This window comes from Takifugu rubripes, chromosome 9 (genome assembly GCF_901000725.2).
Source record: "Takifugu rubripes chromosome 9, fTakRub1.2, whole genome shotgun sequence".
NCBI lineage: Eukaryota > Metazoa > Chordata > Actinopteri > Tetraodontiformes > Tetraodontidae > Takifugu > Takifugu rubripes.
The window spans coordinates 3,286,621-3,309,179 of NC_042293.1; the positions used below are offsets into that span (position 1 = coordinate 3,286,621).

Consider the following 22,559-nt stretch of genomic DNA (forward strand, 5'->3'; position numbering starts at 1 on the left):
TTGTGTGTTGCTGCAATTACTGTCTCATTATGCAAGGGAGGAGTTGACGTCACCACAATAACAAGGTCAGCTTCCAGGTGAAATGTCGGGCGCCTGGCGTTCGTAAATTTGGTAGAATGTGATTTCAGCCGGACAAATGTTGTTTTCTTTCTTTTCGGATCAGGTTCGATAGAGAATAAATCCATTTATTGTCAAGTGGAGACGTTACGGAAGCCTGAACTGAGGTGTTCTGCTCTCTGTCAGTGATGTCGTAACACTGGTGAATCTGGTTGTGGTCGTTGTGTGTCTTTCCTGCTCAGCTTGTGTGTGTTGTCAGTCCAATCACCAGGTTGTGTAAAGCCCCCCCCCTCCCCCCAGCCACAGTCTATAGCTGTACTTTTCTGTCCTCACGTCTCCTTTCCTCCCCTCGGTCTGTGCCATGCTTACACATTTCTAAAGCTGATCATTCTCCCCAGCGTGCTTTACTGTATGATTTAAATCTGCCACCTCCCGTCTGTATATCTTCCAGCGGTTTTATAACATTGTATCAGTGCTGTGAGTCATAAGCGTCTCTTCCAAATCCCACCATTCATCGATTTCTCTCTGGTGGGAGGCGGTCTGGCTGCCTGCCCGACTCCCGGCATCCCGAGTGATGGACTTGGGGTGACACCCAGCGCAGTGCACTCCTGTAGCACGCAGCACCTGCTTCAGCGCTACACCAGTCAGGATAGAGAAACGCCGCATGGAAGGGGGAGATAGACGCGACAGAACCGGGGGGGAATAAACCACGGGAAACTCCGGGGGTGGGGGTGGGGGGGTGTCAGGCCTTGAGCTCATTGCGTTCAAGAGCGGAGATAAACGCATCCACGTATCAGTGCGAGCGGAAAACTCTAAAGATGGAGATGTGAACTAAAACCAACGATTCTCACATGTGAGGAGAACACGCGTGAGCGCGCACTATCTCCAGCTGCAGCCTCGGTGGCCCGGCGGCATTAAAGTCCAACTTTGCCGGAGCCGTATCTTTAGCCAGGCAGGCCCGAAGAGACCACGGCACAGAGAACCCGCTCTGTTTCGATCCTTCTCCTTCATCAGGTTTTTTCGGCTACCCAGAATGCGTCTGTGGTTTCAAATTCAAGCTAGCCTAAAGACAAAGCCCAAAAAAGCCTTTCAGTTCAGACACTTGAAAAAAATGAAACCAATGCTTGGGGGATGTTCTTTAAAGAAAAGATCTAGAACCTGTCTAGTCACCGGTGTGGTTTTTAACCCTTTCATCTCTGATACGCCATCTCATGCTGCAGCATTTTCCATATGCCCCCACGCATCCTGCATTTTAAAGGTCCCTGTTTGATGTGACAGAACGCAACAGGCTTCAGCCGTCACCGGTCTTTTACAGTAACATCCGACAGAACAGAGTTCGTCCATAGCTGATTCACTCTCGGGCCTGAGCTCAGTTAATAAATGCTAACTGCACTCTGAGAAGCCGTATGTCACTCTCTACATTAGCTGCTGTACAGGTTTTGTCAGACACGCTGCGTGCAAGTACATTACGTATATTAGCCGTGCTGCCGCTCTGTATCCGTCCTCCGATTACAATAAATGCTTCCTCGCATTGTAACGATGAGTTTTACAATAATGGGCCGTAAATTAATACGAAGCCCAGCAGCAAATACTATTAGTCTGTTGCTGTTTACAGTATAAGCGTGTATATACGGCTGGATCGGTGGGTAATTACCATCCACGCAGCTGTACGCTGCAGCCACTCAGGGAATGTCTGGGGGGAGGAAGAGAGGGGGGCCGGTGCACATTCTGATCAAGGATATCAAGGTCTAAAACGCTTGATTGATTTCAGCGGAGGATCAATAAGTGTACCACAAGCTGAGTGTGTCTACTATTAGAACAGAGCCGCAGTGAAGTGGCTCTTTTTTCGTAAGGAGGGACGGTGTGAAAAGCTTATTAAGGTATAATTCATTGCTCTGTCTCTGCCATTTGGGCTTGGTGTTATCACTGAGATCATACACACATACACACACACAGCCTGAGAGTGAATGGCATGCAGGAGTGTGCGTACACGCGTGTTGGGCAGGTGATTACATATGAAATGTACACCGGGGTGAATCTCAGCTGTGTTAATGGCTTTTTAAATGTCAGGGAAAGTCGGGGAATGATAAAAGGGAGATGTGTTATCCTCTGTGGCCACGATCAGCGCGGAGCATGCTGCCGCGCTCGCTCCACCAGGCAGCCTCGGCCCGTGTGCATGTGTGTGCGTGTGTGTGTGTGCAGCAGAGGGCCGACTTCCACCTGTGCTGATGTCAGCATGATTTACGCACCAATCAGATTAGCTCTGAGAGGGAGAGAATGAGAGGAGCAGGGCGAGGAGGGGGCGTCAGACCTTCTCCGCTGGTTTATTGTCGTGTCTTTCATCTTGTTTTTGTTGGAATCTGCGGCGAGATATAAATAAAAGCGTCTCCCGGTTTGCTAATACGTGTTCATTATCGAAGACCAAAAACGGCAGCCATACTGAAACACCCTGTAAACATCAGCACGCTAACGTTCAGACCAGGAAGTCTTCAGTGCTGCTGCTGAGAGCGTGACATCAGGCCACCCCCTCACTCCTGCTCGCTGGTCACTCCGGCCGCCGCTGAATTCCTTGTTTAATTTATGATAAATTAAGCTTTGTGTTTAGAGAAGCCGGTCTGGAGACACACTGGCCTCCTGGGAAAAGTGACTTCTTTGCTCTGCAAACAAGTCTTTCCTCAAACTCTGAGTAACCAACAATCTCAGCCAATACCCAAGTTTGTGCGTGCGTGTGTGTGTGTGTGTGTGTGTGTGGCCGGGTGCCTTGGCCTGTTCTAACAGAGGGTTGAGTGATGTCACAGCAGACTGCATTTTAATAGAGAGGGAAGCAATTAGAGAGAGGACGGGGCGAGAGGTGGAGAGATGGAGGGGCTGTCTGTGCGACACAAAGTACGCACAGTTCACACACAGTTCACACACACACACGCGCACACACACACACACACACACACACTCATTACTAAGGATGAGTTAATTAATTGCACAGTGATTCACAGCCCTTGTAATTAATCTCATTGGTATGTGAGTGTGTTTTTGAGAGGTGACTATTCTACTTTCCACTTTATAAACACACACACACTCACACACACACTCATTTATACTTACATTATGTTGGATTTGTCAGATTAGGTGTTTAATCCATCTTCTTTTGCTAACATTCATTTATTATCATTCAGGCAGACCTTAGCCTTAATTATGGCCTTTTCTCTGGACGTGCACGGCATCGTACAGTATTTAACCTCACATACTTCCAAGCCTCTTTAACATTTCACCCACAGGTAAACTGTATATTCAGTGGTTCGTTTGGTTCATAAATAATATGGCAGAAAGGAAGCTATGAGTTCATGGGACTTTTGGGGGTATTTTTCTTTCACTCAAAAGCCCCAATTTTGAATACCATAATATTCTATTACTTCAAAACTTCTGAATATTCTTCAGCGAAACTCTGAGCTCTTTCTTTTTCGTTCGTGTTTCGATCAACGACTGCGTTGACCTCAGTACCCATGATCCTTTGCATTCATTAGCATGGGCAGAAGTTGTTGCGCAATCACATTTAGAAATTAGGCAAATAACAAAGTTGAGGACAGCGGAGTGAGTGATGACGGCGGCCAGCTGGTAGCGGCATAAATCTGTCGGCAGTCTGCATACATTTGGAAATTGTTATGATTTTACCATGTTTGCATATATGCGCTTAATTTATTAGAATCAAACACCATCAGGCCTATTTACAAGAAGGTTCTGGTCCACTGCCAATAAGCCCATTAAGAGGACTGTTGGAGAGTGCTTATGTGATCACACTCACAATGGTAATTGTGAGTGGAGAGATGCTGGAGTGTTTCTCAACGAGGTGATTATCAGTGGGCGCGTTATTGTGCTGTTGAATCAAATGTCGATTTCAGATTAGGAAACGAGCGCGAACGTGAGCGGAAATGTCACCGTGTCTCAACAACGGTGGTAAAAGCTGGGATAAGTAAGAGACCAAAGGGGGGGATCAAAGAGGAATCCACAGAACAGAAATTCATGCACGTTAACGTGGCGGAGCAGCTTTGACAATTTGACTGGTTCTTAGCAGAAATAGTGACACCTGGTGGCAGACTGAAGCAGCCATTTAGGTCATTAGTCAGTCATTATTCTACTTTAATGAGGCCCCAAAAAAGGCTGCACGTATGCAAAAAGAGGATGTGCACACTGAAGTTGCAATGAATGAAACATGCACGTACACATGTGTGTGTCTCCTTTCACCCTAGGCTGCCCCCCCCCCCATCCACCCCACTGTCCAGCTGTGACAGATGTATTTATGGAAGAGATTTGATGCCTATTGATCGTCACAGCAGAAACAGTTAAGAAAGAGAGAAAAATGAGTCTTCAGGAATAAAATGGGTTTGAGGGTGGAGTCTGATGGGGGAGGGGGGCATAATGAGGACTTGACTATGTATTGAAGCAGCACCATGAGGATGTTTTGGTGGGACGGTGACAGATTAAAGGGCTGTTTGAGGGTTAAGACTTGGTTTCAAGGTGAAGGTTTAGGTCAAGGTCAGGATTAGGGCGCAGGGGCTGGGCTGTGTATTATATCAAAGACAGTCCACTTAAAAATAGAGGTACAAACGTTCACATCTGTGTGTGTGTGTGTGTGTGTGTGACCTTGGGTTGGCCTGGTGCTAAAGTGGGGCGTCCTGAGCGTCAGTGTGTGAGCAGCCATGCGTTCTCCTCCAGATTAGCAGGCTTTATTACTGCCACCGACCACTGGCCTGACAAATCCTCTTACTTCATTTTGCCTTCCTCTACCTCTGCCTCGTCTCCCCCCACCCACCCACCCCCCTCTGCCCCCCACCCCCACCCCCACCCCCGGCTGTGGTGGTTTTGCATGCTTCGCCTTGCTCCCCACCACACTCACTCAGTCTAATCGCCCTATTTCCTCTGTTTATGTCCCCCATTGCCTTTATTTCAAACACACCTCTGCACCCCCCACCCTTGTAACCCCCCCCCACACACACACACACACACACACACACACTCCACCCCGCTGCGGTTTGACAGGGGCTAATAATTGTACTTCAGCACAAGTGCTCATTTTTCCTTTGTGTTTGAAAGCTCTGACAGGTAGGGCTCCTTCTTCTCAACCTCCCATCCCTCTGTTTCTACCTCTTTTCTCTCTCTCTCGCTCTTTTCCTTCTCTCCACTCACGACGGCTAAGTTAAATAACTCAGGTTTTACAAGGTCATGCTGTCTAGCAGTGAAAACTGGCTGGGGATTTGGGGACCGGAAGGATTTCCTCAAAGGTGCCATGTTGAGACTTCCATAAAATCAGAGAAAGTTATGGATGGCAGCGGCCGAACCTGCAGGGAGAAATAAAAGCTGCTGGATCTGGATCCAAATGTTCTGCCGATTTCTACGATATAACAGCAGTCAGGGTGAGAACACCAGCACGTTCATGTCAGGGGAAAAAAGAAAAAGACTCTTTCTGCATCATCATGTGACGCCAACCAAGAGGAAAGGAGACCTCCGCGTCAACGCCATTGGACGGTTTTAGGGTAAGAAGAGGATTAAAACATGCGCATGACAAGAAATTGTAACAAGGATAAGAAGAAGGTAGAGTTTATTCTTAAAACTGTTAATAATGTGAAGGAGCTGCAAGCATAACAGACATAAACACGCTGAAATGAAACCCTCCACTTGTCTCTGGTCTGACTCAGTGTCGTCCACGCAAGAGCGAGTGTGAGAGGAGAACAGAGACTTTACTGCCAGCTGTGGTTAGATGGTAAATTTCCTCCTGGCAGATATTTATTGAGTTAGTTGAGTCTAGAGAGAGCTTTAACATTGATTGTGATCATTAAATATATCCGCCTGAAATGGCAACATGGCATTCCCTCAGTCAATGGAGCCAATAGGAGCAGAACAAAGGCATAATCAAATCAATCCTCTCATAATTATTCGTTGAGAGGGGGAATTAATCACACCAAGGAATTAAAAAAATAATGCAAAATGAAATGTGCAGCCGTACAACACTCGCTGCCTGAACTGAAATCAAGTCAGCGGGGGAGAAAAACCTGAAAATGATTGTAAATGGGAACGGCGCTCTCATGTGTGGCCGCTGTTTAGACCTGTTCCACTTATTTTATTGGCTTCTGATGTTACTAAGAGAGACATCAAGAGAAACAGTGTGAGTGTGTGTGTGTGTCCTGCGGGGTCAACAGATGAAGGTCCTGCTCACGTAGAGCCGGGCTTTACTGTCCTCTCCTCTTGCTAGGAGGAAGTGTAGCGCATTGATTAGCTATCAGATGATTCCGATACAACCTGATCAATAGGCCTTTGTATGAAAGCCAGGCAGGACCCTCCCTCTTCTGTCAGACACACATGCATGGATCGGGCCCCCCAGGGCAGCACGGCAGTCCCGTCTGGGCGCCTGTTGTTGCCGAGATTCTTCCTTGCGTGTCGGGTCGGCCCCCTCGATCGAAGTTTCCCGAGCGGCCGTTTTCTTCAACTCTTCCCTCTCAGAGTGGTGTGTGTGGAACTGATGCTAGCTTAAGTGAACGCTGTGGTACATTTACGGGGCGTGTGAGTGTGTGAGTGCACTCTGCAATGTTATTCTGAATCCATCTGCGGAGCAGAGGAAGAATTAGGCAGGAACTCTTCATCGAGAAGAGCTCTGTTTCCTTTTTTTCCTGAGACTTCTGTCATGTGAAGGATTCAGCAGGTGGAGGCAGGCGGATCTCCGGCTTCCTGTTTGGATCAGCTCGCAGACAGACCACTAAAGTGCATTTATTCGCTCTGGATTCAGCAAAATCAGTACAGACACAGCTGGACAGGGACGTATTTATTTAGTCTCTGTGTTCTGAGTCAGTTTGCTGCTGGGAATTTATGGCTAGTGCGTGTTCTCACATTTGTTTGTTCTGAGAAAAGACAGTGATAAGACACCTGTAGAGCAGCTGCAGAACAGATAAGAACAGAGCAGGACGTCAGTATGATTTTTAAAGTGTATAAGATGTCTGATGGTGTATAATTGTGTGCTTTTCTTTGATCAAGAAGGGCTAATTAAGAACAAACAGGAGCTAATCTGCTGTCAGAGGGATGGGCTGCTTGATTTTCTATTTTTACACATTTCTGATAAAAAGCACAAGACATTTTTTAGATGTGACATGCTCCAAAACATTACCCTGCTGGCCTTGGAACGACCGCTTTCACGCAAAGACTCCACACACGTGTCGCTCTGAAAAGACTTTTATTCATTCTTCTTTTCCGTGTGTGTTCACAGATATCATCACACCGGACCGCTGATGTTCCGACAGCAACTTACAGCAAAGGGACTGCCATAAAGCACAATGTCTCAAACGCATCCCGGATTCAGGGCGACGCCAACCCGACGACTTTGACGACCAAACAACGAGAAAACAAACGACGCTCGCCGCGGGACGCTCCCGATACGGCAAAGAAAACACGGAGAAACACTGAGAAATATAAAGAACCTGGAAATCTGAATCTGCACCATTTGAATTTGCATCCCAACAGGACACAGATCACCCCAGGCACGCCCCCAAATTACCCTCCAGTTTAGACCCTAACACACAGCCTGAAGAGGAGAAATATGATGTCCCTTTAGCACATGTAAATTTGTGTACAGTAAGTAAATAGGGACATTGATAAGGAATAAAAGTATTGCAGAATAATGTATATATCTACATGAGTCCGTCCCCTAGTGTGTTTATACTGTATACCCATGAGTGTCACATGCCCCTCGCCCTTTATTTTCTTTTATGACCAAAAGGATTTAGCAGAAAATGTGCTCTGCATCATCAGGAACCATCAGCGAGCTGATGCTGGATACGCAGATTCATTCATTTGCCAGTATTTTTTATAGAGTGTTTCCTCGTTAGAAGACCCTGTGATGTCAGCAAGGCTGGTTTAGTTTAGCTCCAGTTGGGGGGGTAGTTCACTCCAGAGAGAAGAAACTTTAAGGTTTGAATCCCCATTTGCCACTGTAAAGCCCCAGAGCAGCTGAACACGACTCAAAGTGTGGTTTCTCGTGTATATGAACCCCTCCTGCTGTGTTTTTGTGGTGTTTTTAGCCCCTGTAGTGACGTAACGTATGCAGACGGACTGTAGTCAGGCAGCTCTCTTGTACAGTTACCTTTCTTTTAATCCACCCCCAACTGGACCGACGTGTGGCTCCCTCCCTCCCTCCTGTTCGGAAAATCGTCCTCCTCCTCAGAGCGCCTTTATTCCCGCAGAACGCTCCGTGACCAGTTGCTCGCTCAGTTGCCACAAACTGGCGGCGCTGCTCTGATCCTGGGCCTGGGCCGAGGGCAGGCAGCGGAAGCAGTTGTTGAAGTACATGCCTCCCAATCCCTCCAGCTCCGGAGCCAGCGCGCAGTACACCGTGGTGGCTGCCCCTTGTTGCTGTGGACGCAAGGAAACACAGAGACAGAGTGGAGTTCAGCGGGAAATCCAAGACTCATCAGCTTCCATCCAGACAGCGAGAGCGAGGCAGCGAAGACACAGAAAGAGACAGAAATGGACAGACACGGGTGGCTGGGTCATGTTATCGTGGGAGAAGAAGCCCAAGCTGTACATATACAGTATTTATATACATATATTTATTTATTTATTCCTTTCTCTGCCTAGCGTGTACAGTTACAGCCATGTGGGATCACGCAAATGCAACAGACCTACAGCAGCGAAGGGAGGAAAACGACAAAAGTTAAAGAAAAAAAACAAAAAAACATCACACCAGCTGCAGTCTGGATTGGGAAAACCACAGCTTATGTGTCTATATTGTAAAAGTGACAGGTTTTATTGCCATGGTGATGAATATGAAAACGCTCACAGGATGTATTTGTGTGTAGCCGTGTGTTTAAAGTACCGGAAATGATGCAAAGTACAGTTTTGTTCCAGAGTGTTTAAATCAGACGTCGGCCGTCTTTCCAGCGCCTTCTCGGTAAATCTGCTCTTATGTTTCCGAGGCGAGGTTAAAAGTGAACATCACTCATGCGTCACCCGGCGAACGGACTCCGTTTCATGTCGTCTCAGGCTCGCCTGCTTAGACGCAACCTGCTAAGTTCCCCTAATACGCCCTGTCCCGTCCGTCAGTAATTAGCAGGGGTATTATTTGGGGGGGGGGGGGGACTTGTGTGACGCTTGAAAATGAAAGTCGTAGCCCTTGCAGAATAAACATGTCAGGGAGAATTACACACGCAACCCAACTGCTGAGAAAAGGCATCTTTTCATGTTGGCGGTCTGGCTAAAAGCTGCTGTGACAGCTGGAGACGGCCTGGAGACGACTTCTGTACGGCCAGATGAAATGAGTCGCCGCTTTATCTCCCAATGAGAGGCAGGGGGCTGGGGTGGGGGGTTGATGTGAAGACAGAAGACTAATGTCGAGCACAGAGCACTGGCACGCAGTCTGGCGAGCCCATGCACAGCCGGACGCGTGCAGGTCACACGCCAACTGTCTGAACCGGCGTCGCGGAGCGGCTCGGATGAAGACGATCGGCCCCCGTTGAAGAGGAAGGACCCACTGAAGCGCTCCCCGCTTTCAGGGGAGAACAGAACCAGGCACAGAGATGCAAACCCAACGCCCACGCCCCGCGCACACACGCGCGCCCCCGGACGCTTCGAGTAAACCCAGGCCAGGAGGAGACGCGGCTGGTGACTCAGCGGCAGCAGATTGGGCGCGTTTGAAGCGCAGGGTGATGAGAGAGCTGGTAAACAGCAGATGAAACGGACGCATCTCTGTGTGTGTCGCTGTCTGTCTCACCTGCCGGCGGGGCGATAACTTCTTCCACATCACATGTCGCCGTATCAAAGCCAGACAAATGCCAGGCAGTGTCTCCGAGTCGCAGGTTCACACACGCTCGATTTAACTCATCTCCCTCGCTTAGGGCATCTGATTTGGCTCGTCTGAAAGCGAAATGCCTTTTAAATTCCACTGAAAACGTGCGCGCTTGCAGACTCTGGCTCACTGACATCCCCTTGAACTTGGCTGACTTTCAAGGCAGTTTGTATCCAGCTCCCAAACACCGGCCCCTATAAGTGAAAATCCCGATAAAGGAAACTTTCATGTTCGTTATCCAGATTTATGTGGCTGACTCCGGAACGACGGCTTTCTTCGTTAAACCCAAAAGGCCTCAGTTTTCAAATATTTTCCAGGAATGTTTCTGGTACTTCGGCACTCAGTTAAGCGGCACACGCGCCAGTTTGTAGACCCAGCTATCTCGCTAGCTCGTCCCTCCCATCGCCACTTGACCTTGTGGCCCCTGCAGAAGATAAAGCTGATGAGATTAGGCATTAACATGCTCAACCACCCACCACAGCCATCTATCATTGGGTGTGTGTGTGTGTGTGTGTATTTACAGGACAGGACGACAGGGCTGCCTGAAGGATGGCGCAGCATCCTCGAGACACCACACAAATACACAAACACGCACGCATGCGCACGTAAAAACACTGAACTCTGCAGCAGCGTCACAGATGATGTGCAGCCTGTATACATAGTTGTCATCAAACCGATGTGTTTGCTGTGTTGTGCTATCTTCTGGAACTAAATACGAATCCTCCTTTTGTGTACAGTCACGTGAGCCGGACTTGTTACGAACTGATAAACAGGATGAGCGATAAAAATATGCTCTCTTTAATTGCTGCGCAATTAATTCCCACCCTGTTTTACAATGATGCTCTCCGCCAGGGCCGCAAAACGTTAAGCCAGACGACATCAAAATACTGGAGAAAACGAGCAGACGTGTAGAGTTTAGGCTCGTTCGTTAAAGTCTCGGAACGATTGCAGTTTGATTTCTGGAAGTCTATTTAAACATCATTTACGAGCTCTGAGGCCTGACCTGATTGTCCTTTAATAAACCGGCTCTGCTACCAGCACAGCGTTGCAGGGAGGGAAAAGATCCAACAGACAGATCCAAAATCCAAATGAAGTCTGTAATAAATATCCAAGGGAACAATCACAGAGAACCAAAGGAGCAGGCCAGGCGTAGTGGAGTGGAATTGAACCTTCTAACAGACCTGCTGTAAATAAGCAGCCTTCCAACACTCGATCCTCCGGGACCTCTCGGTCTGCAGCGGCAACGCTTTGGATGCAATAATCAGCCGATCGAGCGTGTCCAGAAGAGGACAAACCAGCGCTTCTGTGGGGGTGGGGTGGGGGGGCACGACGTAGTTGAATTCAGCTGTAACCTTATTTTGCCGTGTTCTGTTTCGTGTCCTCTTCATCCTAGTTGTACTCAACCGTGCTGGCTTTCGATGACCCCTCCCCGCCCCCCCGGTGCATGTGACCCTTCACCACCCCCCCATCCCCCACCACATCTGTAGTTATGACACTGAGCCCTCCCTGTGACCCGGGTGTAAATAAGCCCCCGTACTGTAGAGCAGTATGTTTTATGGCCCACCTCTGTACAAACCTGTAAATACAAAACAGCTATGCATGCTGACGACCTAGCAATCCTTTCAGGTACTTTTATAATCCCCAAATTCTCATATGGCATGTGCTTAAACAGTTTTGGAAAAAAAAAAAGTAGGGAAAAAAAAGAGAAAAGATTTAAAATATATTAAAAATGTCTACACCGACCGGGTCGAAAGACGACGGGGCGATATCCTCTCCTGGACGGTGCGTGTAGCGTCTTCCTGTTTTCTTACTCCTGTGGGTGGTTCTCTTCCTTTGCTTGTCCTTTCTGTGTTTCTGCTCACCATCCGTCGTCGTCTGGTGGCTTTTGTACAGCAGCGAGGGTTGAGGCAGAGCGGGAAAAGACCCCCGGCTGACCCCTGTGGCGGCACCCCGATACAGAGGCAGCAAAAACACGTCCATGTTTGTCACCTAAAAGCCCCTTTAGGCTACTGTTATTTAATTCATTCATTCTGGGGTTTTTTTGGTTTTGTTTTCTTAAAAAAAAAATGCTTACAATCAAGTCGCAGCCAAGCAGCATTCTGTGATCCCGAGTACAAATACTGCTGCTACCTGGAATGTAACAGGTATAAAATGATGTTCCATGTCTAAAAAGTGTCCTGAGTTCAGGAGGAGTGCAGGTTTTGCCTCAGCCCTCTGCCCAGCTATCATGACAATGGGAATCCAAAGGGATCGTGATTCTGTTTCAGGAATTTTGTTTCAGCTTGTGATGTTCGACTAGTTGGAGGTGTCTGATTTTTAATCTGTGCTAAAGATATTTTTCATTTAATAAATAAAATCCAAAAAGTGAAATGGGAATCCCCCCTCCCCCCCTTGTGTGTGCCTGTGTTTGTGCACGACGTGAAGCTCCACACGCCCGGCTCAGCCTTGCAGGGGATCCCGGGAAAGGCGCCCCCCCACATAAACAAGCTGTAACTCCATTCAGCTCGGCCACTCAACCAAGAAGTGATGAGATTAGCACCTTAAAACACCTCAGTGCACACTTCGGAAGCCGCCCCCCCCCCGGTCACCCTGGCTGCGTCAGGCCACGAAGGCCACATTAGATTTAAGCGAGGGAAAGGTGCCACATACATTTTCACTTGATCCCTATAAAGAAGTGGCTCTACGCAGGTAATACCACTGAAGAGAAGCTGTCTGTAATTTCAGACCTGCTGAGAATGAACGGCGCTCCTCATCACCAGTCTCCCCAGTGATTAGTCTACCTCTGGTCACCCCCGCGTACTAAAATCTATTTCATACTGTCCATTAGCCCACAGGCTAATGGCGAATACTCACCTACTGGCAGTGAGCTCCCCTGAGGGGCATTAAGGACAGGATGGAAGGACCAGCCTCACTCCCTTTTCCATTCCTTCATCATGCCTCAACACTCTCTCTCCCTCTCTCTGAACGTAGCCCCCAGCTTGGGCCTCAGCCCCTTCTGTTCTGTAAACCCCTTCAGGAGATCCCTGTTCCCCTGTCAACCCGACCCCTCTGGCCTTATAACTTCGAGGGCTGGTGCAGTGGCCGGGGTCTCCCGGGTAATTGGTCATAGTGGGAGCTCTTGGAGGTAAATGGATCGCTTTTCTTGGAGTCCCAACTCACACCTGAGCGGTGTTGACATTTGAGCATCCTGTATGAGGGCAGCGAGATAAAGCAGCAGAGGACACGAGCGTGTGTGTGGGAGTGACTAGAACAGGCCACAAAGCACAGCAGAACCTGCGCCGCTGCGGCCACGATAAGATCTGCCGAGTGTCAGTCATCAACAGCCTACTGTCACACACTGATTGTTCATCTGCCAAGTGTGTGTGTGTGTGTGTGTGTGTGTGTGTGTGTAAAAAAAGACAGTGCCGCATGCATTTATGGCCGTGCAAACAATACAAAAGAAAGGCAAGAATGATGGGGAAGTAACGTAAAGGACAAGGGGGGGGGGGGCATAAAGACAAGGTGAGGCGTGCGGGGAGCTGAGAAGGAAACAAAGGAGAGGAGGGCGCGAGGGAGCTAGGACATGAGGCGACCAAGGAGAAAACGATGAGGATTCAGAAGGACTTGCGCAGCGACTGTGAAACTATCTCATTTTTATCTTGTGAGAGGACTTCCAAAGTGATCCGCGCAACCTAATTATTTTCCACCTAATAAAAGCAACATATGCTAAGACAATAAAAAGCCTTATTGGACACCTATTCATTAAAGAGGAGCAGTAAAAAAAGCAGGACTCTGGCATCGGGATTAGCTTTAAAAGGGCTTTTCTCTTGCTGGAAATGGCCTCACACTTCCTTTAGCATGCACATGCGGGCGCACAGCCCACCATAAAAGACCTGAATTATACATGAAGTGTCCCGGCTGCTTTATTGGCTGCGATCTGCCCTTTTTTTTTTTTTTTCCACCCTCGCTTGGGTCTGTCACTCCACAGCGCCTCAAAGTTTTGACGAAAACGCTCGCTAACATGGAGCGCTGAGGCGACGAGCCAGACTCTTTTGAGTGAAGGACTGCCCAAATGGAATGTACATAACAGTAATGACAACCATTCAGCAACAGTAGGAAAACTCATAATTCACACAAGTTGGTTAAGTTGCTAAAGCGCGGTTGGGGAAAAAAAAAAAAAAAAGCGCACGCATGGCGAAGCGCATCTGACAGTTTGACACAGTGAAGTCATTATTCCATATGGTCAATGTCCTGTAAGTGCCAGGATGTTTCTATTATGAGCAGAGCGATGCTGTCTGTGTGTCGGCATGTGAGTGTGTGATGAGTTGGTGTAATAGGGCCACACGCAGGTGTGTGTGTGGGTGTGTGTGTGCTCACCTCCTCACTGATGCACCATCTAATTGGTCTCCTGCGGCAACCTGACATATTCACACACATTCTGAGTCACGCACACATTTTCAGGTGTGCGCACCCAAAAGAAAATAATAAAATAAAGCACGCACGCACGGTGTGTGGTGGCTAAACCCACACCTGTGCAGAGACAACCGCTCACCCTCATGCACAGGTAGCCCGCAGAGTGCATTTCCAAATGAACTCATTATCACAGTGCTGACTCTAAGTGAAGAATGACACCCTACCAGACTGCTACGAGTGTCCACACACCCTCAGCCCTGCAAGAGGGACTAGAACTAATGTGGAGGAAGGCACAAGGCACATCCTGTGCAGAATAAAATGTGTAAACTATAGAAATATTTGAGCTCAAGGAGTAATTTTCTATTCAAAGGACACACAGAAATCTGCTTTTGATCACGAGGAGCAGTCGCCAATTACAGTGAGAGTTTCTGAGACGGTCCTAAACTATAGTATCACAGCTGTCACGTTTAGAAGGAAGCTTATGAACACTCGTAGGGCCCGTCAATGATCAGAGTAAAGGTGCTAACCTCAGTTCATTTGCTAAGTTGACTGGGGACAGAAAGGCTGCCTTGTTCGTTTCTGAGCAACGCCTTCTGAGCAGCGCCACCCTCACTCCCTCTTCCTCCCACCCTTCTGATGGGGGGGGTGGAGGTCGAGAGAGGGATGTTCTGTTTTAAATAAGAAGGCAGCGCTGGGCCATTAAACTCCGATAGTAATGATATTAATTTGGCAGGACCGTGTCATTTTCACAAGAGAGCAACTAGCTGAACTGTCATTACGATAGCTTGCACACGCAGGCTTATAAATGTGTGTGCACATATATGAGTATAGCGCAATGCCACACAAGTATATCCTCGTGCTTTATCTCCTCACACACACAAAAACACACACACCACAAGAGAGTCGCTAGCAGTAGCATTATGAGGCTTGGTGGGCTCTGCTAATGGGACAGATTAGTGTGCCCTTGGTCCCAGCAGCCACAGTGGTGCGACTGAAGCTCTGACTTATATCCATGTCGCGCCACTCCTTCGCCCCGTTCACTCTCCTCCACCGCGCTCCCTCTAGGTTCTCTTGCCGTCTCCCCTTTTGCAGAATCACATTTTATTCCCTGTCTTCATTTTGAAGAGTTACGCGACTGATTTATTTCCTTTTTTTTTTCCCAAGGCATCTTTCTGTAATTGTCCATATCTTTGCCCGTAAAAAGGTTAATTTTAAATGTACCTTAGCCAAACTAAGAGTCAGAAAATAAAGGGTCAGAAAACTATAAAGCTCCCGGAGGCAAAGTACACTTGGCGATACGGTAAGAGGACATATAAAAGTCTCCTCACTCGTAATCACCAGGTTTATGACAGGAGGCCTGAGACTTCATCCAAACTGAAGCTTGGCTAAACTCTCTGTGTTCCAGGCACAAGGGAAGAAGGGACATACTATTATCAGAATTGATTTATTTATTTTTAATTATGGATTGTGGTTAATGGAGCCTAATGTCCACCGAGGGCTTTCCCGATCGACCGATGAGCAAAAGTTATGTCAACTGTTAGTTCGATGCTGCGCGACTTTCCCAAGCAAGAAACCCGTAGATGGAAGGAAACAGCAGATAGAGGAGAGAAGTCGATTAATTATCTAAAAGTGACACAGAGTTAGCAAGGAAATCTGGCCTTAGGACAAGGGTTAGGCCCTCTATATCCGCGGTTAGGTCTGGAGTCGTGTGATGGCTAAAGTTTTTCCTTAGTTCAACATTACATTTAGAGACACACGCACACACCAGGTACTTTATGAGAAAGAAGGATATTTGTCATCTATGCTTTTAACTTTGCTACACTGACTCTCTCACACACACACACACACACACGAGTGGCGTACGAGCCTTCACACACACCCTGACCCTGAGACCAGTGAAGGCACCACGGGAGGATGTGCCACCGTGTTGTGCAGAGCAAACTGAAACTCAATGCGTTTACCTATTTTTATTCATATGCTGATCCATGTATACGTGTGTGTGTGTCTGTGTGTGTGTGTGTGTTTGTGCTCGTGTTCATGTGTGTGTGTGTGTGTTTGAGTGTCCAGGCTGACCCCATCTCAGCACTCCTGACCGGCTGAATGCCGGCTGCATAAATTAGTGCTGATGCTCTGCGATGTAATTATGCTGCTGTCAGGATGGCCCCTCTACTCAAATTCATTTTAATAAACTTGGTCTCCAAGGTTACCGACCAGAGGTCACCTTCAGTGTCAGCCTGTATGGATCACACCCAACATCCAGAAAGTCGGCGGTCGGCGCACGGCAACGCCAGAGCCGATCCCAGCGCAGGAGGACACTTCCCACTGAGTGATGATCAAGAGGGCAGGTGGCGCGAAAGAGAGTGAAAGAAAGCAAAATAAAGTGGAGAATCGAGCTGGTAAATAGAAATATGGAACAGAAAATGTGATGCTCTGGAGCGGGAGGGCGGAAACACAGAAGCTACAGCAGGAATAAAAACAGAAAAGCCAGGGAAAGGAGGGTAGAGGGACAAGGAGAGGGCGAGGGAGTGTCTCTGCTGGGCAGATGGTGAGGTGTATTCTCATTTGTCCTGTTGCAGTGTGCCCGTGCTAACAGTAACCTCCGGGGCAGAGCCGCAGCACCCGACACGCTCTCAATTAGCCAGTAACACAGACCTGCTCAGAGCCGGGACAGAGAGAAGCTCCGCTCCGCAACAAAGACACAGGACGGATCAGCAGCTACAGGTAACACAACACAGGACGGCAGGAATATGAAATCTCTCATTCCAGCGAGATCCGCGGGTGATTATCATGCTTTGAGCATATTCTTTCCAGCAGCTGCTGCACCCGGATGAGTCCATTACGCCGAAGACATCCTTGTCCAGCTTCAGCGTTCCCGCTAACACCATATAGTGGATTTATTGCTCGTTCCCAAGCAAACATATATGAAATAATCATCCTTTTTCCAGCCAGACTGGCTGTTGATTTATGGCGTGAACCCGCTGTGTCTGACTGACCAGTTTTCACGCGACCCATCGGCTCGGTCTGCTCTCTCTCAGCGTGTTGGAATGTTTCACCTAGCCTCGCGGGGCCGAGGTGACTTTGACTGCCTGTGTAATAGTTACAGCCGCACGCTTTGTTAGCTGCAGGTAATTTATGGTTGAACCGGCCCGATAGTCTGATACGATCGGCTGCCCCGACTGTCTTCACCTGCCTCGCCCAAAGACATGGCGCAACACTATCTCGGGGGGGGGGGGGGGGGGGGGGGGGGAGAGGAAGAGAAGCAGGGAAGATGGAAAGATGGAGCGGTGGATCCGGATGATGAAATAAAACAGAATGATTTCGACAAAAGCGTTTCCTGAAACGAGTCAGCTGAGTGAAAGGCTTTGGGGGGGAAGGGGGGGGGGGCGGGATGGAAATTAAAGAGTTGCGGGGCAGTTAAATTCTCTGCATCTCTCCAGAGGTGCGCTGAGGAATAGATTGCATTAAAGACTGACAGTCCATTCATCTGAACTATACCAAGAAGGAACATTTAGTTAATTGAATGATTAATAAATTCAGCACGGTCACACTATTTCACTGTGGCTCTGGCTTCAGATAAAAATGTCTGCCAAATGGGAGGTGTCGTATATCACTTGGTTAAAACCGTTTCCCCACACTGATCATCAATATGAGTTGAGCTAGTCCAGAGCGGCGCAGAAAGGCATTTAACTGAGTTAACCCGACTCCATCTCTGCGCAGGAGGAAAGGTCCCTCGCAGCCTTATGACTTTCTGATACGAGCAGGGCTCCGCGCCCGCTTTCGCAACGCCTTCCGTCACCCACAGACAGACACGGATCTTTGCCCCGCGTAAACCTTTTCCTTCACTTGCTACCTTAATGAAGTTAGGCAGGGGCATCCTTACCCCTCTTTCTTGTCGCTCCCACCTTCTTCCACAGGATCGGCTACTCTAATCTGGTTTGTCAGGGCACGGGGGTCCGTGACTGCTGCTCTGCTTTCATCTCCCACCTTCAAACAGAATGTGAATGCTTTCATAACACTGGCTGAGTGACAGTTGGGGGGGTGAGGTGGAGACAGGCCCCTGATATGGACAGGCATTTTGTCCTGTTTAAATACACTAATGGAGGATAAGAGGCCTTTCACGGTGGACGGCAGAGATGGGACGGGACAGGACAGAAGACACGACCGTTCATCTCTACTCAGGGATGATTTAGAAGCGCGGGGACCAGGATGTGCACGCTATTACATCAGCTAGCCGAGCGCAGGCACCGTGCTCACCTTCCAGACGCAGACACTTGGTGCAGAATAATGCAGAGGTGGAAACTCATCGGACAACTTTTCCTTCTTCAAAGAAAGTCGGAGCGCTTCACCTGTTTTCAACCGCAGAACACTTTGTTTCCTGCGTTAGCTCAGAATCCACGCACGCGCGCATACACGCACACACACTGGAACACACGCATCTGGATCACAGTTTACACAGCCGGTAGGCAGCCTTTTGGATGGATGGCACCTGCATTCAGGAGGAGGGGGCACACAAATAGGATTCGGAGTGGAAGCGGGGGAATGTGTGAGGTGGAGGTGGGTGAGTCCATAAATAGGATTGTGTAAGAAGCAGGGCAGGGTAAATAGGATTGTAATGTACAGGAGAGGATGTATAAATAGGATATGAGCATCAGAGCTGTGTTCTCACTAGACCCACGTCCCTGTGGTATAGCACGTCTGTGTGTGTGTGTGTGTGTGTGTGTGTGTGTGTGTGTGTGTGTGTGTGTGTGTGTGTGTGTGTGTGTGTGCGTGTGTGTGTGAGAGAGAGAGAGTAAGTGAGGGGCCATTAATGGGGAGGCTAATCTTGAGGCACCTGTCTCCTCGGGCAGAGTGTGACCTCCACCAGCCAGGTTCACCCGCGTTTGTCCTCCCATCCAATTCCTCACCCCCTTCTCAAGTCTCACACCTCTCTCTTTGTTTTCATTTCTTCAAACTCTTTTCATATTTCATGAATGAGATCTGTGTTTTGTTCTCCTTGACCCCCCCTTTGCAGGTAAACTGTCACTCCTGCTGGATACACACAGCCCCCCTTGGAGAGAGGTCGTCGGTCATTGTTTTGTTTTCTCTCTCTCTCTCTCTCTCTCGCTCGCTCTCTGCTTTTGGGGTCAGTGGGCTTTGGGAGCTGTCAGATCAAGGCTGGTGTCTGCCAGTTGACGGACTGAGGTCAAGGGTCAGGGGTCAAGAGTAGGAGGGCAGCCCTAAAAAAACAAACAGCATGGGGAGAGGACCGCACTCACGAAACAGCCTGTCATTCTCCACATGGGCGGGGGGGGGTTCAAAACAACGTGTGCAAACATATCGTGAGCATAAAAATATCTGCTTTCCTCCCATTCACATGCCAATGCCCTTCCTTTTCTCGGCGTCGGTGCGTGCGCTCTCCACGTGCGTCGCAATGTGTGAAACATGTCATGTCAGTGTGGCGTGCATTTATTAGACAGTTTATGGTTCCTTGTCACAGAAGCTCCTCTCCTCCACTCATGATTACATTACAAACCCATTTACACAGCCAAGGTCACTGCGGCCCCCTCTGAAAACAACAGCCCCTCCATAAGCCAAAGCAACAGCGCATAAGACGCTGACAAAGACACAGGCAGTTAGTCACACATGGTGAGCAATAGGTACCTACTCTAACGCAGTCATATCATCATATTTTAAGTGCCAAGGTAACCGCGTACATTCCTGCGTGGGGCCCGCGGGAGAGCTCACAGCCTCCTGGAACAGATAATGGATGGTCGGCGTGAAAGAGACTGAGGGGAATTAAGATAAACACACCGTGATCAAACTAACCTGTCTGGGCCACACCGGCGCCTGTTTACAGCGAATTAAACTGCGTTGCATGTGTACACGCACACAGATTACACAGAGGATTTGATGATGGATTGACAGACTTAAACAATGGGATAAATGGTTGTATAGCGGTGGCTCTTTGACTAATTGATCTATGAATTTCACACAAGAGATATTGTAAATTATGAAGACAAATAAACTCTTCATCTATCAAGCCCTTATTTTAAAATGTTGGATTAAAGAAAGTGCTGTATCTGCTCAGACAAGGGCAGTTATTTCTGCTGGTGCAGGTGCCCTGAATACAGATTATACAAACTAACCTGGCGACAGCCTAATTCTGGGCAGGAGCCAAGTTCGGGTCAGAGGAAGAATGATACCGCTCTCAAAATTATGCTGCAGTAATTACAGGTGAAACAGCCCCCACTGAGGAAAATTAGGTAAATTTACTACCGAAGGTTATCAGAGCATATGTTCAAGTAGATTCCTGTATGAAAAAGGTCTGCTGGAATTATTCTTTCATTAAATAATTGAATCAGGAATGAAAATTTTATGAATGAAAAGCAGATCCTGAAAGAAAAGAGTCGTGTACTACTGGGATGATGCCAACACTCTTTTTAAACCCATGAACCACTGATCTAAGAACACAATGAAGTGCGAAATATCAAGCAAAAGTGCTAATGCGGTGTGAAGTGATTAGCGAACTTTCTCTCCCATCCCATCACATCTGCTTTAAAGAATTTTGGCAGTTGGACGGACGACAATAGAAATGACGAAGGCAGAAGTGTGAGCTACTCCAGCTGTAATAACACCCACGACACAACCGTAAGTAACATCTGAACATCCGAGGCTCTTCAGATGCTGATTTCCAATCAAAAATGATTCAGGACTTCCTGTGACAACGTTTGAGGAGGCTTGAATGGGGGCTTCTAACCCAGCAGCTGCTCAGAGTGGCAGAGTTTCCCCCTACTACACCTGGTGCTTCCAAAATGGCATTTGTTGCATGTCGGCCTGACACAACTGACAAAATGTTGCCCGACACAATCCTCAGGTACAGTTGGCGGAGGACAGGGATAGAACGAAAGAGGATGGGAGAGAAGAGAGGCGCAGAGGAGGGGGGAGGGAGGGAGACTCGAAAAGCTTGTCAGTCTCTCTTAATTATTCTAATTGCTGAGCTCAAGCTTCATGCCAAGGCTTAGGCATTCCCTCGGCACAGCAGCACCAACCCTCCTATCAAACACACGCCCACAAACTCATATTTCTATCACTGAATTGCCTTGGAACCTCTCCTCTCCCTTCATCTCCCACAGAACTCCCCCCATCTCCTTCCTTTCCTCAGCTCCCTCTATCAGCATCCCTCCACCCTCAGAGCACTCTTTCAATCCTCCCCCTCCTCCTCCTCCTCCTCCTCCTCCCCCCCTCCTCTCCTCCCATCACAACAGACCCTTCTGCTTCTGCCCCCACAGCCACTCCCCCCACCACCCCTTCCGTTCCTCCGAACTGGATTAAAAGTACTTTTCATTACCCGTGCGGGAAATATGGCACTTAAAAATCACCCCATTATCATTTTTCACCCAGCAAACAGCACACACTCTCACTGAGACATAATTACCACACCCTGTCATACCGAGGAGATGGAGGCTGCAGATTTCCAGCCAGGGCGAGTGTATGTCACTCTGTATATCTGTGCCCGTGTGCGTGTGTGTGTGTGTGTGTGTGTGTGTGAAACTGCTGTCTGTCCGCCTGCTTTCCTGCTTCCCTTATTGATATTAAAAGCACTGCATAAACGAGTGTTTAAAATGGCTGTCAGGGAGGGAGACAGAGAGAGACGATCCACTCCAATCACAAACTGCAGCACACATCACTGGATCTCGTTCCCAGCTTGGCACATGGTAATGGTCTGGAATAACAGAATACAGCCAGACGAGTCCCATTCCCACAGTCGGAGTGGTAGGACCGGAGGGGAGGTGGCTGGAAATGGAAGGCGATGAGTGATCGAACAGCCTTTAACCAGTCAACACTTAACACATAATGAATTTGGAGCCACATGATGAATTGGATTTATGGCAGGGATTGTTCTTAATGGCCGAACTGCTTCAAATCAGGAAGAGGGAATTGGGAGGGGGACTGGACTCATTCACACTAATATTCATTTAGGGCACTGGTACTCAGCTAACAGGTAGCCCTGTTCTGCAGGGGCCATGTCTTCACTCACAGCATTCACAGGGGGGGTTTAAGCATATACTTGTTTAAAACATTCCCTCCACCTCTAAGACATTCATCACAGTGACAAGGCTGTGCAGTGCCCCCCCCCCACCCAATATCACTCCACAGGGGCCCGCCGTTGGCTTGTCACAGGAATGGGTGTCTTTAATTATGCCTGTAGATAAAGCGGGGACAAAATGTGGGTCCTGCATGATTAACTGGGTTGCTGTTTGATCACATTTGACTAATTTGTGGCATAAATCTTCACACCGGCGCCCCC

At 48.4% G+C, this 22,559-nt stretch overlaps 2 protein-coding genes across 3 annotated transcripts in view; one reads left to right on the plus strand and one right to left on the minus strand.

The window, feature by feature from the left end:
• Nucleotides 1-7,439, plus strand: part of LOC101071510 (transcription factor Maf) — a 28,732-nt gene extending 21,293 nt beyond the window's left edge. For both annotated transcript variants that reach the window (XM_029841446.1, XM_003967094.3), the window contains one exon: nt 7,307-7,439. In XM_029841446.1, the coding sequence (XP_029697306.1) occupies nt 7,307-7,367 (61 nt within the window). In that variant the 3' untranslated portion in view covers nt 7,368-7,439. The remainder of the gene's footprint in view (nt 1-7,306) is intronic.
• Nucleotides 7,255-22,559, minus strand: part of wwox (WW domain containing oxidoreductase) — a 95,156-nt gene continuing 79,851 nt past the window's right edge. The window contains exon 9 of the mRNA XM_003967128.3: nt 7,255-8,448. Coding sequence (XP_003967177.1) covers nt 8,257-8,448 — 192 coding nt within the window. The 3' untranslated portion in view covers nt 7,255-8,256. The remainder of the gene's footprint in view (nt 8,449-22,559) is intronic.